Raw genomic sequence first — 12,387 nt, 5'->3', positions numbered from 1 at the left:
CTGGGTTCATTAGGCACCCACAGACTCATTGCAACTCTGACATCTTTTACAGCTACAATTGTTCAGTGTCTTGGAAAATCAAGCCCTGATATCCAAGTATGGATCTAGGCCCCTTGATGCAGTCAGGTTTGAACTACTGATGTGATTTGAAAGGATGCTGTCACCCAGAGCATTGTACATTTCCAAAAGGATGTGTTTAACTTCTAGATAGAATTTAATCTATTTTTCTACACCTAGAATTTTAAAAATGTCCATTTGCTTCTTCTAGTGAGACCTGTAGATTCCTCTTCATCTAGCCCTGCGATTTCTATTCATGAAATGGGGCATTCTGGAGCAACCAAAACAGAAAGAAGTGGTATTACTAAACTGAAGAGTGAGATGAAGCAGGTGAGGGTTTTCTGCCGATGCTCATCAGAAAATGTAGCTGTTCTGGAACTGTGGTTTTATTCTTGGTAAATGACAGAAGTTTCCAAAGATCCTTTGTTTTAAAGCTGATCACCAAATAGGCAATAAGGGGATGTTTCCTCCAAAAATGCTTCCTTTTTTATTCGTGTTTCACATGCTAGATACAGGAGAACTTGAACAAACTCTAATGCATTCATGGAATCAACTTTAAAACAGTTCTTTTATCATCTTTAGCTAAAGAAAAGTCACATGTACAAAGTGAAGCTTTCATGCAAACAGTGTTCATTCTTGTACTCTGCCCAAGTTGCTAAAGTGGTCCACATGCCTTTTGGAAGAGATACCCTTGGGAAAGAAATGGTTTGTTTTCTTCCTGTTTTGTTTCTTCAGGAATGGAGGATGATTATTGTTAAAAAAAAAATTATGTTCAGTAGTTTAATTTACACAGCAGCTGAGTATATGGAGAGATATCACAGAAAACACAATCAGAATATTCTGAATGTATGTAACTGATGGTTTTGTAATGAGTGTTTTTGATTTCTCTGTGTTTCTATTAGTAGTTTTCTTTTGCTCTAGATAAATAGGAAGGTAGGGGTCTAATAAAATACATTTAAAAGAATGGTCCTGTATTTTTCAGCTTGGGTTGTTCAGCCTGGAGAAGAGAAGGCTCTGGGGAGACTTTCTTGCAGCCTTTCAATATATATATAAAGATGAAGAGATGCTTTTTACCAGGGCCTGTAGTGGCAGGACAAGGGGCAGTGGTTTTAAACTGAAAGCCAGTAAGTTTAGATATAAGGAAGAAATTTATTGTGAAGGTGGTGAGACTCGAACAGAGAAGTTGGGGTGGTGAGACTTCTGCCCAGAGAAGCTGTGGCTGCCCCTCCCTGGAAGTGTTCAAGGCCGATTTGGACAGGGTTTTGAGCAACCTGGCCTAGTGGAAGGTGCCCATGGCATGGACTACATGATCTTTAAAGGTCCCTTCCAACACAAAGGGCCCTATATTTGAAACCTATTTTTTAAATCTTAATGAGCAAGCCTGTTTCCTCTAATCTGAGACCACTTCTCTAAGTTTCTAAGAAAGTAGTTGGCGCTTTCCTTTGATTGTATGAAACAGAGTTGCTCAATAAGCCTTCAGAAATGAGTGGCATTTCTGCATGGTCTTGACATGGAGTGTTTGATCACAGTAAAGATCACTTAATGATTCTTCATAGGACATGATCAGGCAGGGAAGCAAAAGCACCTGTGAAATGACCTGTCTCATGAGACCTGGTTGCTGTATTGGAGCCGTGCTGCTACCTGAGCATCGTCGTGGCCGAGGCTCATGGTATGGCTGTGGCTGTGAAGGTGCTGCTAGCTGCTGTCCAGGGGCTCTGAAGTGACTTCGGGGGTTCAGTCTGAGCAGGGCTCGCAGTCGTATAGTGTCTGACTTCAGGGCCTTTCCAGGAAGGAAGAGGGACTAGGCACCAGGTGGCAGCATTATTTTGGTTTAAATACAGAGGTGAGCCTGAGCTGAAACACTTGGACGGTTTTTGAGGTTGGAAATGTAGTTCCTGAGTTGCTTTTGCATTAGATGGAAGCTTGGTATTTCACACAGAGGAGGAGTTGGCTGATTTATTTTTGTTCCACCCACCTTGCCATTCATACTGCTTCCTGCCACATCTCACTGCATTCTCTGAATAATTCACTAGATACTAATTTAATGTCATTTTACCGGGGAGGGGGGGGGAAATCAGCTTTGTGTTACAAGGAACACTTCAAGTACTTGTAATAATATCTCCTTGCACAAGAGCTCAGCTGCTGAGCAACTGCAGCCCTGTCCTTTGCTGCTGTTGTTTCTTGAATCTGAACATCAAGCCTTTGCCTGTGTCTGAACTGTTGACATTTAAGTAGGAGGCCTGGCTTGGAGTGGACAGTTACAGAAAAGCATTGGGAGGTCTGAGATGCTGCATCCACTTTTCAGCAAAAGTTTTGCCTTGCAGCTGTTCAGCACTGCCTAGCAGCAAGATGACCTTCTCATGCAGAGAAGCTGCTGGGCGAATGGAGAATGGAAATGGAGAGCCTGGGGTATTTTCCCAGCCCTGAGTCACAGGAAAGCTTTTGCATGGATCTTCAACTGTGAGGGTTTGTGCTGGCCATGCTTGGAGCTCAGTGGATGGTGTGGGCACCTTGTGGCTGCCAAATAGGCTCCTGGCCTGGCGGGGTCTGCCTCATGGTGACCCTGGGAATTGGCAGCAGCTGCCCTGAGGTCAGCTGAAGTGCAGTGCTGGAAGAGGCCTGGGGCTGTTGCAGTTTTCCCCAAGTACCAGATCTTATTCCATATTTCTTGTCTTTGCAGGGATGGGTTACTTAACCTTGTTTATGTTCTGTTCTGTCATGGCTGTCTGTCTGATGTGTTGGTGTCTGTTTTTGTTTTGTAGCTCTTTCATGAGGGTCACTCCATGTCCAGCAGCATGTTTTCTTCCATGGTAAAACACCGTCTGCAGCTCTGCACCTGCTCCTCACTCTGTGTGTGTGTGCAAGGGTCTTAGTTCTAGACACCTCCTGTGACTTCCTCTGTAAAAACTTGTTTTCAAACCCTACCTCTTTGTCTTGTTCATCTTCATTGGGAACCAATTCTCATTAATAATATTTTCATAGAAGTTGAGTGCCACATTTAGATCCACTTAGTTCTTGTGAAGATTAAGCAGTTGGAGCAAATAAAGCACTATGGCAGATTTAGGTACTTGATGGTGGATTATGTTCCAGGTGTCATCAGTATTTAAAAGTCATGTAGCATTGATAAATGCTGGCAGTTCCTGGATGGTAATGAATCCAGAATAGCTTCAAGTTGCTGAGACAGGGGGTTTATGGGCACAGGTATCTCCTCAGGCAGTTGTCATCTTTCAAGGCAGAGAACTTTAGTTCTTAAGTTCTCACTGTTAAGAAGGAAGATAATTGTTTAAATATTTTTCCAACAGAAACCTCAACAATTAAAGTAAGTCTGAGGCTCCAAATCTGTCGTGAAGAGATGAAAAGTTTGCAGCTCCTTGTGCACTTTGAACTGGCGGTTGTGATTCATGGTTCTCTGCATCTGCAGACCTGCTGCCCATGGCGAAAGACCCAACTGCAGAGCACCACTAGCCCTGTAGCCTAGCCTGACAACTGCCAGGTCACTATTGCCTCTCTATTCCTCATGTACCAGTGCAGAAAAGCAGGCCTCAGCTGTGTGTTTGATTCAAGTGAACAGAATTATTCAGTGAGATCTTTGCTTCTCTGAACCACCTGAATAAGCAGATTAATTACTGGGTGCAGATGGATTTCTTTACTTTGGCACCGACCCTCTTGCTGACCTCCTGCATCCCCTAGATCTGCTCAGCGGGGTTGAGGAAGTTCTGTCTGTCTTGGTCAGTGTGCAGTGGAAAGGAATAGCAAGCATCAAAACATCAGGTGAACACCACCTGTGCCTCACTGACACCAGCAGGAGTGGAAACAGTTTTCCTTTGCCAGCCTTTTTGCAGAGCTTGGCTGTGTAGAATCAGTGAGCCTACCCTTTGCAAACATACAGTTTTTGGTCTTATTTTCCTTCTTCCCTGGTACTTTGCTCAGGCAGTTTCTTACTTGGAGATGATGTGATTTGAGATGGGGCTGTCAGTGTAGTCTTTTCTGGGCTGAAAGTAAGAACTGTGCAAAAAGGAACAGTGCCACAGATTTGAAGATGATTTCCTGCTTAATTTGGTCTTCAAGTCTGGTAGGATAAAATAGAGCAATAGTGATAATAAAGGAAACAAGACTGATACAGAGAGGCAGGTGTGACAATTACATGACCACATGAAGTTGATTTATAATCTGCTTACTTTAGTGGAGGTTTTTCTTGGAGGACCTCCCTAGCTAGACTTAGGGACCCTTTGGTTCTCTTATGACAATGAGCCTGAAGTCCAAGTCAGACCTACCTGCAAATCCCACCATCTTGCACACCAGTGACACTGCCCTGCCAGCCAGCTCATGCTTATTAAAATAGTCATGCCTTCAGATGAACCAAGCAGCGAAATTTACGTGGTTGTGCCTTGTTGAACTGCTTGCCAGTTTTGCTGAGAAATAATTGGAAGTACTGCAGAAGTGAAGCTGGTTGTGAAGGGCAGAAAAAGGGATCGGTCCTACTCTGTCAGCTTGTATGACGTAGCCTGTATTTTTTCCCTGGTTCTGAGGTGACAGAATGATGTATTCACCAGGAGTAGCACTTCAGGTGGTAGAAAGCAACTAACCAAGGCTTTAATATTTCTTACAGAGGGGTAGTACTCCATCATCTCCCACTAGTACTTCTCCTACTGGCTCCAGTGGAGACTCAAGCTGGGGTGACCGGAAAGGGCAGTGGCTGCGCAGAAGGAGGCTTGATGGTGCTATTAACAGAGTTCCTGTGGGCTTTTATGAGAAAGTGTGGAAAATCCTTCAGAAGGTAAGTTGACAGCTGTGGAGGGCAGGAAGCAAGCCAGCTGTATGGTAATTTGGGGACACGGCAGTCCAGAGGTGGCCTGTTGCCGTGAGCTGAAGTTGGTCTTCAGCCGGAAGACTGCTGGAAACTACAGTCATTAGTAGGAGTGTGTCTTGAATGCAAAAGGCTTCATTAACACAAGTCCACAAGTTTGGTTTTGAAAGTATATTTTTCCCTGAAACCAGCGGTGCTGAATTTCAGCGGAATGGTTCTGTTCCACCACTGTCTGTTTTGCACTGTCTGTGGCCTAATGGAAGTTGTTGTGGTCAGTGCCGCTGAGGGGCACTGCAATGCCGTGCAGTTCCTGTGCACCAGTTCTGAAAGGCTGCGAGGAATTAAGTAGGAAACTGCACTGACTCTTCCAAAATGTCTTGCTGGCCCTTCTGAGCTGTATGGCATTCGTAACGTTTTTTTGTTTGTTTTTAAGTGAAAAGTAAGTCCTTGCCAGCACCTTGGAGATCAGGGGTATGGAAATGTGTTGAAGCAGCTCTGCAGGAAGGAGGAGAGGGGAATTATTGAATTTTTACTCATTTCAAGGTGATTATGCACCTGTTCTTCTGCTTTGCTGGATGAAAGCCAGCATTTGGCACCCTGCAGCATGGAGCTGCTCATGCCTACACAGTTGGGAACAATGTGCATCACCAGCTTAGGTTGATTTTGGTTGTCCTTCTCAAATCACTTACGTTGAAGCTGTTAGTCTTGATGTCGGCCAAGACAAGTCATATATGACCTCGTGGCTATTTATTAATGGGATCTTTCAGTAGAGTGAGCATCACTCCTGTCCTGGCCTAACATAACAGCTGGGAGTATGTGAATGGCTTCTCTGGCTATTAAAATCAATTGTGCTTATTTAGATTGTCTTCAGTATTTCATTCTTAAACTCTCTTTGAACTATCCATAAAATGTTTCTCTTCTTGGTGTGTTTCTGTACCTCAGGTACTCAGATGTGTCATCCTTTAGCCTGCTTTCTCACCTTTTAGGTTTTGTCACTCTTTTCTTGTATACCATTTGGTATTTCCACCACCTCTCCCCCACTGCTGGTGGCCCATGTCCAAGCACCACAACACATCAACGTCCTTGAGTTGTGGCACCCTGGATCTGAAACACTTAACTAAATGTTGTTTTAGGGAAAAAAAAAAAAAAAAGTCTTCCTTTGTGGTTGTGCTTTTGCATTATCTTTTATTTCTACATCCTTTCCCACAGGATGCTCTCATTGATTTGTTTTCCTCCTTTGTGTGCCTCTTGCTGTAGTGGCTCTCTAAGTACTTTCTTCCCCTTCAGTAGCTAGACTGGAACACAGCTCGCTCACTGTGTGTCATATCAGGCTACTTCTAATATTTGCCAGGTTACATAATAACTTCTTCAGCAAAGGTGAAATAATATTTGTAACAGATTTTGTTGGGTTTGGTGGTTTTCTGTTTGCTTTTTTTTTTTTTAATTGAAAGTTATATATTGGGTTAGAACAGAAAACCCTCAGATTTACTTGCAAGACTGTAATTTCGTTGTCAATATGTTGTTTCAGTGCCATGGTCTGTCCATTGATGGGTATGTCCTTCCTTCTTCAACCACCAGAGAGGTATGGTAAAATGCCAACAATTGCCTAGCCTGAACGTTTCCCAGACTGAATGTTTGGTTTGACAATGTAAGACACAGCGGGGCTGCTGTTGCAGATCCTTGGTTTTAAGAAGGCTGGTAGATCGGGGTCTTTCCCCAGCACCTCTGCCAGCTTCCCCCGGGCTGTGCAGATGAGTTCCTGCCCAGCAGGCCTGGGAGCGGGTTTGTGATAGGTTTTCTCTCCTGCCTGCTCGCCTTCACTGACCCTGCATACCCAAGGAGCGGTGCTTGAAAGAGGGCGGCTGGTGGCAGCCCTTCGGGCAGGGCGAGGAGAAAGCGCAGCCTTGTTGGAATGAAGCAGACACATTGCTTGCCACTTATATATTTTTAATATGCTGCAACAACAGCCAGTGTGTTTTGACATCACAGTCTCAAGAGTAAATACCAATTAAGGAGGATTGTTTCTAACCAAAGCTTTGCCTCTTTAAATCCATAACCTTTGCTTACATTTCTTTTCCTTAGTTGGATTGCCACATTGTCTTTAGGTGCTCTGGCAAGTTTTGAATTCACATGTGTAAAACAAACTCTTGTGAACAGTAAGAGAGGTGCTTGTGTGCTTGAGACTTTTCCTGTCTGGTTCCCTCAGATTTGTCTCCGGCTTCCTTCTCTTGTGAGGGATGTTGGTAACATCTGAAGAGAGGAGCTGGAATTCTCTGCCAAATTTAAGCATTTTTTTCAGAATGGAGAGCTGTATTTATGCCTATTGTGTAGATAAATAGGCTTATATTTTTAGCCTATCAGACCTAGACAGTATCTAATTTTTCTGTTTAGAGGAATCAAATGAAATAAGCACAAACCTCCTAAGGCAGCAGCCTTTCACATAACATCTATAGAGCTATGCCAGTGCAAATTAGGCCGCTCTACAAACAATATAGCTATAGCTCTGTGTGGAAAAGCATTCACTCTAAGCAGGTGGTTATTTTTAAAACTCCAGTGGTCATTTTGGCTATGCAACTAAACTGCAATCAATGCCAGAAAGATATTTACAAGACAAAAGTGTGGGAGACCAGAGCCTGAGGAGTTAATATGCTAGCTAACATACAGCAGTTCCTGTGTGTAACTAAACTCTGTGTGTGATGGGTTGCGGGGCTGGAGCACTCTTCTGGAAGTTGCATAACTGCTTGCAGGATCAGGGCCTAGTAACAGAAAAAGTTTCTATAAGTGCTGAAGCCACACAAACATTTTGTTTGCTTGTCAGTCTACACCCGTGTGCAGAGAGGAGCATATGTTTAAGTGCTTGCAGGATGTGGGGAACTAGTCTTTTGGATTTGTCAGTTTTTCTTCCCATTTCTACTCAAACTTGCCAGATGACCCCATGCGAAATCAAGTTTGCTGTGCACGTGGAGTCAGTGCTGAACCATGTCCCCCAGCCTGAGTACAGGCAGCTATTGGTGGAAGCTATTCTTGTTCTCACATTCCTCTCTGACATTGAGGTGAACAGCATTGGGGGCATCATCCACGTGGATCGAATCGTGCACGTGGCCAATGACCTGTTTCTGCAGGAGCTGGTGAGTTCAAAGGTGGAAAACCTCTGCATTTGAAAATTGTCCTCTGCTCCTTTTGTAATATGTGTGACGAGCTTGATCTTATCCTTATTCTTTCCCTTACAAAGACAGACCAAATCACTTAAGTATCTTCTGGCAATATATTTGGAAAACTCATTTAAGAATTGTGGGAGATTTAAAGGGAATAAAATTACAGTGTCTAACAAGCTCTGAAGTAACTGGGTAGATTAAAGTGAAGTTTTGCTCTACCAAGGCATTAGAAGTACCAATATTTGAGTAATCCCACCACCCCCTCCCCCCCAGAGGACAAAAATGTTCCTCATTTACTACACTGAGCCAACTAAGTCATGTGGGTCCTATAATAATCCTGATTAAGGTTTTCATGAGGGAAAGGAGAATTGCTTTCAGTATTCAACAGAAATGTAAAATCATAATGTGGCGGGTTTTTTCCAGTAAATAAGCCTGCGTGCCTAACTTTCCCTACTCCTTTGCTTGTGTCTTTTCAGAAATCATTTGGAGCTACTGGTAGCATCTTGGAGAAAGACGTAGCCACAGGAATTTGCCACTTTTTTTATGACAGTGCCCCGAGTGGGGCCTATGGCACCATGACATACCTAACAAAAGCCATCATTATTTATTTACATGATTTCCTGCCTAGCACAGGCTGTGCGATGCAATAAGCGATGCCTCGTGCAGGAGGGAAGGCTCAGAAGCTCTTTCTCCCCATTTCCCTGGCATAAACCTCTTGTTTAGTTGCTGCATGTATGTGTGCCGTGCACTACCTCAGCATTTGACACTGGTCATCACGCTACGTGCATGCCTACCTGCGGGGGACGGGCAGGTGGAATTTGTCTGGCTTGCCTGGGTTTAAGAGAATGTGTGAGAAATAACAAACGATGAGGCTTATTCTGCCCAAAGTGCATAAATGTAATTCATATTAAATTAGCAAGAATTATACAGTTCTGCCAAGGGGAAAACAGATTACTCTGTGGAGATCAAAAGGCAGAAAACGAAGGAGCTGTATCTCAGGCATAAAGTCTTCCAGATAAGGGAAGTGATGGAACTCATTAATTTTTCTCCTGCTGTGTGTAAATGTACATCATTGTGAATCACTAATGCACAGTGTGAAACATCCAGGGAAATGTAAATTAGAGGAATAGGAATAACGTGAAGTAACCAGGTGATATTTCTAATACACATTTCTCCTGATTGTCATCTCATTTGCACCTAGTCAGTGCAGGGCTAATGCCAGTAGAGACAAATGTCTTACAATATCCACTAATTTGGGAGGAGATCCTCTCTCAGGAAGCTGCATCTGTCTTTAATTTGAACAAAATAGCTTCCTTCCCTGCATCCCCAAGGCTTCAGAGGCAAAATCTCCAGACTCCAGCTTCTCCAAGGTGACAGACAGTTTTATGCCTGTAATCCTTTTGTCTGAATGGAGCAAGATAAACCTCTTCCACTTGAGCACCCTTTCCAAGTCTCCCGATCCTTTCCCTTGCAAATAGCCTCAGAGTTAAGAAGGGCATAATTGCCACCCTTCCAGTGCAGGATGAGTTTATGGAAGGCTTTGATGTTTATCTTTTTTTTTTTTTTTCTTTTTATTTGGAGTCACACTTGTCATGTGTAGTTAGGGATGGGCTGCCTGGAAGTCCCCCTTCAGACAGCTCGCAGGTTAGTGCCTCTGCCTTGAATCTGTCCACTGGAAACCAGTTTCTGCAGTTGCTCTGCGCTGCTGCAAGAATAGCTGTGTCCTGCAGGGAAATGGTTCCGTGGCCATGTAAACTGAAGACAGAGGTGGGCTGCCTCTAGAGGGGAAACCCTCCTTTACCCCAGGCATGGGCTGCTGTTTTCCTTGTGCTGGCACTGCTGGTTTTGCCACCAGCCAGCACACATCTGGCTGACAGCTTAAGAAAATTTTCTGTAGCTTTAGCCTCTCCCGCAGCCACGGGATCCCTTGGCAGCGTGGAGGTGTGACGGCACTGCCGCCATGCCAGCAGAGACGATCAGAGAGATTCTGTCTTGCCAGGTAGAGGGGAAAAGAGCAGATAAAGCCTGTAAAAGTGAGTATTTCCTGTGCTAACAAGCCTGATAAGGATATGTCTGTGAGAACCCTCTCTGCTCTTTCAAAGCATAACGATGCTGTTTTTACAGGATTTGAAAACTTTTTGTTTTTTTGGTAACAGTAGTATGTGGTGCTTTATGAGAATGAGGGTTTTGGTTCCAGTTTTATACAGATAACCTGAAATACCTTGATGAAAGGAGAGAAGTAAACCCCTGTCTCGCTGGCCAGTTGCCAGCACCTGTGATTGCGGGAAGGGTAAGCTCCCCCCGGGCCACGCCAGCCTGCCCGCTGTCCCTCCAGAGTTACTGCTGCTGTAACAACGTCTGGATGCTGGTGCAAGAGAGTGAAGGTGTGGGAGACCTTAGGAGGAGATTTCTTGGTTTTCCAGAGATCGGGAGAGTTTGGTGGCCCAAGGGCCTAGGAGCCCTTGGACTGGATGCTCTGAGAGAAGCACCTACTGTGGTGACCCCCATGAAAACTGCAGGCCCATTGGGGGGGCTCATATAACGATACAGTTCAGGTACAATTGGCACTTGGATGTGGATTGCATTTTATTGGCATGGTTTTGTAGGGTTTTGCCTTCACTATGGATTTTTTTGGTTTTTTTCATATGTATTGTGAGAGATCACTTAGGTTGTTTCGCAGTAAACGAAAGTAAAATCCTTTGTCTAGTTTAAGCTGACAGATGTGACAGTGCAGAGCATGAGCACGCAAGAGCCTGTGTGATGGTTTCTTCTTCTAGTGGCTATCATACAAAAAGTCAGTAGTAGCAGTTATTTTTGCTTTTCTTGTTGAATCCTAGATTGAGAGAGATACGAGACGATTTTCCCTCAGACTTTATTTACCTGTGGTGTGATCTTGTTTTCAGAAACAAGAAGGGTGATGTAGTTGGTTTTACATGCAGCTGCATTGAAGTTTAAAACAATGGAGCCTATGGTCAAACATACCTGGACACCCCTGAACACCTTTTTGACGAGAGTATCACTGGTATCTTTAATTTGAAATTCGTAGTATGACCAAGGTTTTGGTATATTTATGATCATTGTGATCAGTTACCACACGGAGTGCTGGCACTTGGAAAGTGTTTATGTGCTAATCTGAAGAGTTTGGGTAGCTGGTGGTGAAGGGTGGGATTCTGAAACACACGGCTGATGGAAGGGAAACTCGTGTTACCTCCAGGTTGGGCACAGCAGCAACTTGCTGCTGTGTTACTACTTGGACCGAAGAACCATTCCAACTGGAAAGTCACATTTCAGTGCAGTCCTAATTAAGCAACTAAGGTTTTATGTAGCCCCCAGCTTTGCTGGGGATCCACCTGTGTGTACAAAAGCAGCAAAGCAGAGCTGGCATTGGCGGTGGCAGGGGTGCACCCCCAGCTAAAATACATGATGACTTTGCGGTTTGTGTGGGCTGAGCTAATTGGCAGAGGCTGCACTTGGCTTTTGGGCTTCCCAGGAGAGCCTGCAGAGGATGACACAGCCAACGTCAAGTCCTGGAAACTCATTCATGGAAGGAAGGCAAAGGCAAACAGATGCATCCTGTGCCTCAGAACCACGGCATTAATGAATTAAAATAGTCCCAAGACCCCATCTTTCCAGTCTGACGGGCACCGCTGCCCTTGGCGGTTTGCGGCTGTGGGGTCAGAGGCACCTGTGCAGCTCAGGGGGTGGGGGGCAGCAGGCAGAACCAGGGCTGGGGGCTGGCACTGGCCAGAACAGCTCCAGGCCAGGTGCCCTCCCTGCTCCCTGTCTCACACGGCGGTTTCCTTCTCCCCACTGCTGTGTGAAGGGCACGAGTCAAACTGGGCAGATCAGAAGCATTGTTGTCTCCCTCAGCTGCTGTTCCTACAGGTGAATGTGAAAACCCATCAGCTGGGGTACAAAGCTTGTCTGGCTTCTGTCCTGCTCATTGTCTCCTTCCTCAGGGAGAAAGCCCAGCATGTTCCTAGGAGGCGGAGGCGAGCTGGGCGGCCCCTGGCAGTCCTAGAAAGGGACGGTCACTTTGCGTGGTGGGCAGCGCAAGCCCTGGGCTGCACCCCTGTGGGCACAGGGTGCTGCAGGGCTGTGGCCCCGCCCTCTCCTTCCCCCCAGCAGCCACCTGGGGCATCCGTGCAGTGGGAGCCTGGGCCAGTGCAGGCCCAGTGCTGGGCACTGCTGGTGTGGTCTGGGGGTGGGAGCAGAGTTGCCCCGAAAGTGGGGGAGATAGAGGTGGCGGCGTCTGTACCTGTGGGAGTTTGGGCACTCAGCTGCAGGCTGGTTCAGTCCCTGCTCAAAGGAGTTGTAATACTAAGTAGCCACTGCATAAAATTCTGAGACAAAAAAAAAAAAAAAAAA

General features: G+C 45.2%; 1 protein-coding gene across 5 annotated transcripts in view; it reads left to right on the top strand.

Annotated features, from left to right (window-relative positions):
- Positions 1 to 12,378, top strand: part of PHKA2 (phosphorylase kinase regulatory subunit alpha 2) — a 45,604-nt gene extending 33,226 nt beyond the window's left edge. For 3 of the 5 annotated variants that reach the window (XM_026867835.1, XM_026867861.1, XM_026867871.1), the window contains 6 exons: positions 269 to 387; positions 2,820 to 2,867; positions 4,667 to 4,834; positions 6,393 to 6,446; positions 7,792 to 7,992; positions 8,496 to 12,378. In XM_026867835.1, coding sequence (XP_026723636.1) covers positions 269 to 387; positions 2,820 to 2,867; positions 4,667 to 4,834; positions 6,393 to 6,446; positions 7,792 to 7,992; positions 8,496 to 8,669 — 764 coding nt within the window. In that variant the 3' untranslated portion in view covers positions 8,670 to 12,378. The remainder of the gene's footprint in view (positions 1 to 268; positions 388 to 2,819; positions 2,868 to 4,666; positions 4,835 to 6,392; positions 6,447 to 7,791; positions 7,993 to 8,495) is intronic. The other 2 variants (XM_026867852.1, XM_026867843.1) reach the window with 2 other exon arrangements.
- The last annotated feature ends 9 nt before the right edge of the window (positions 12,379 to 12,387 follow it).

The sequence above is a fragment of the Athene cunicularia genome (assembly GCF_003259725.1).
Source record: "Athene cunicularia isolate RWA chromosome 1 unlocalized genomic scaffold, athCun1 chr1_part1, whole genome shotgun sequence".
Lineage (NCBI taxonomy): Eukaryota > Metazoa > Chordata > Aves > Strigiformes > Strigidae > Athene > Athene cunicularia.
Note: the sequence above shows the minus strand (reverse complement) of the source record. Positions and strands in the feature narration are given on the sequence as shown.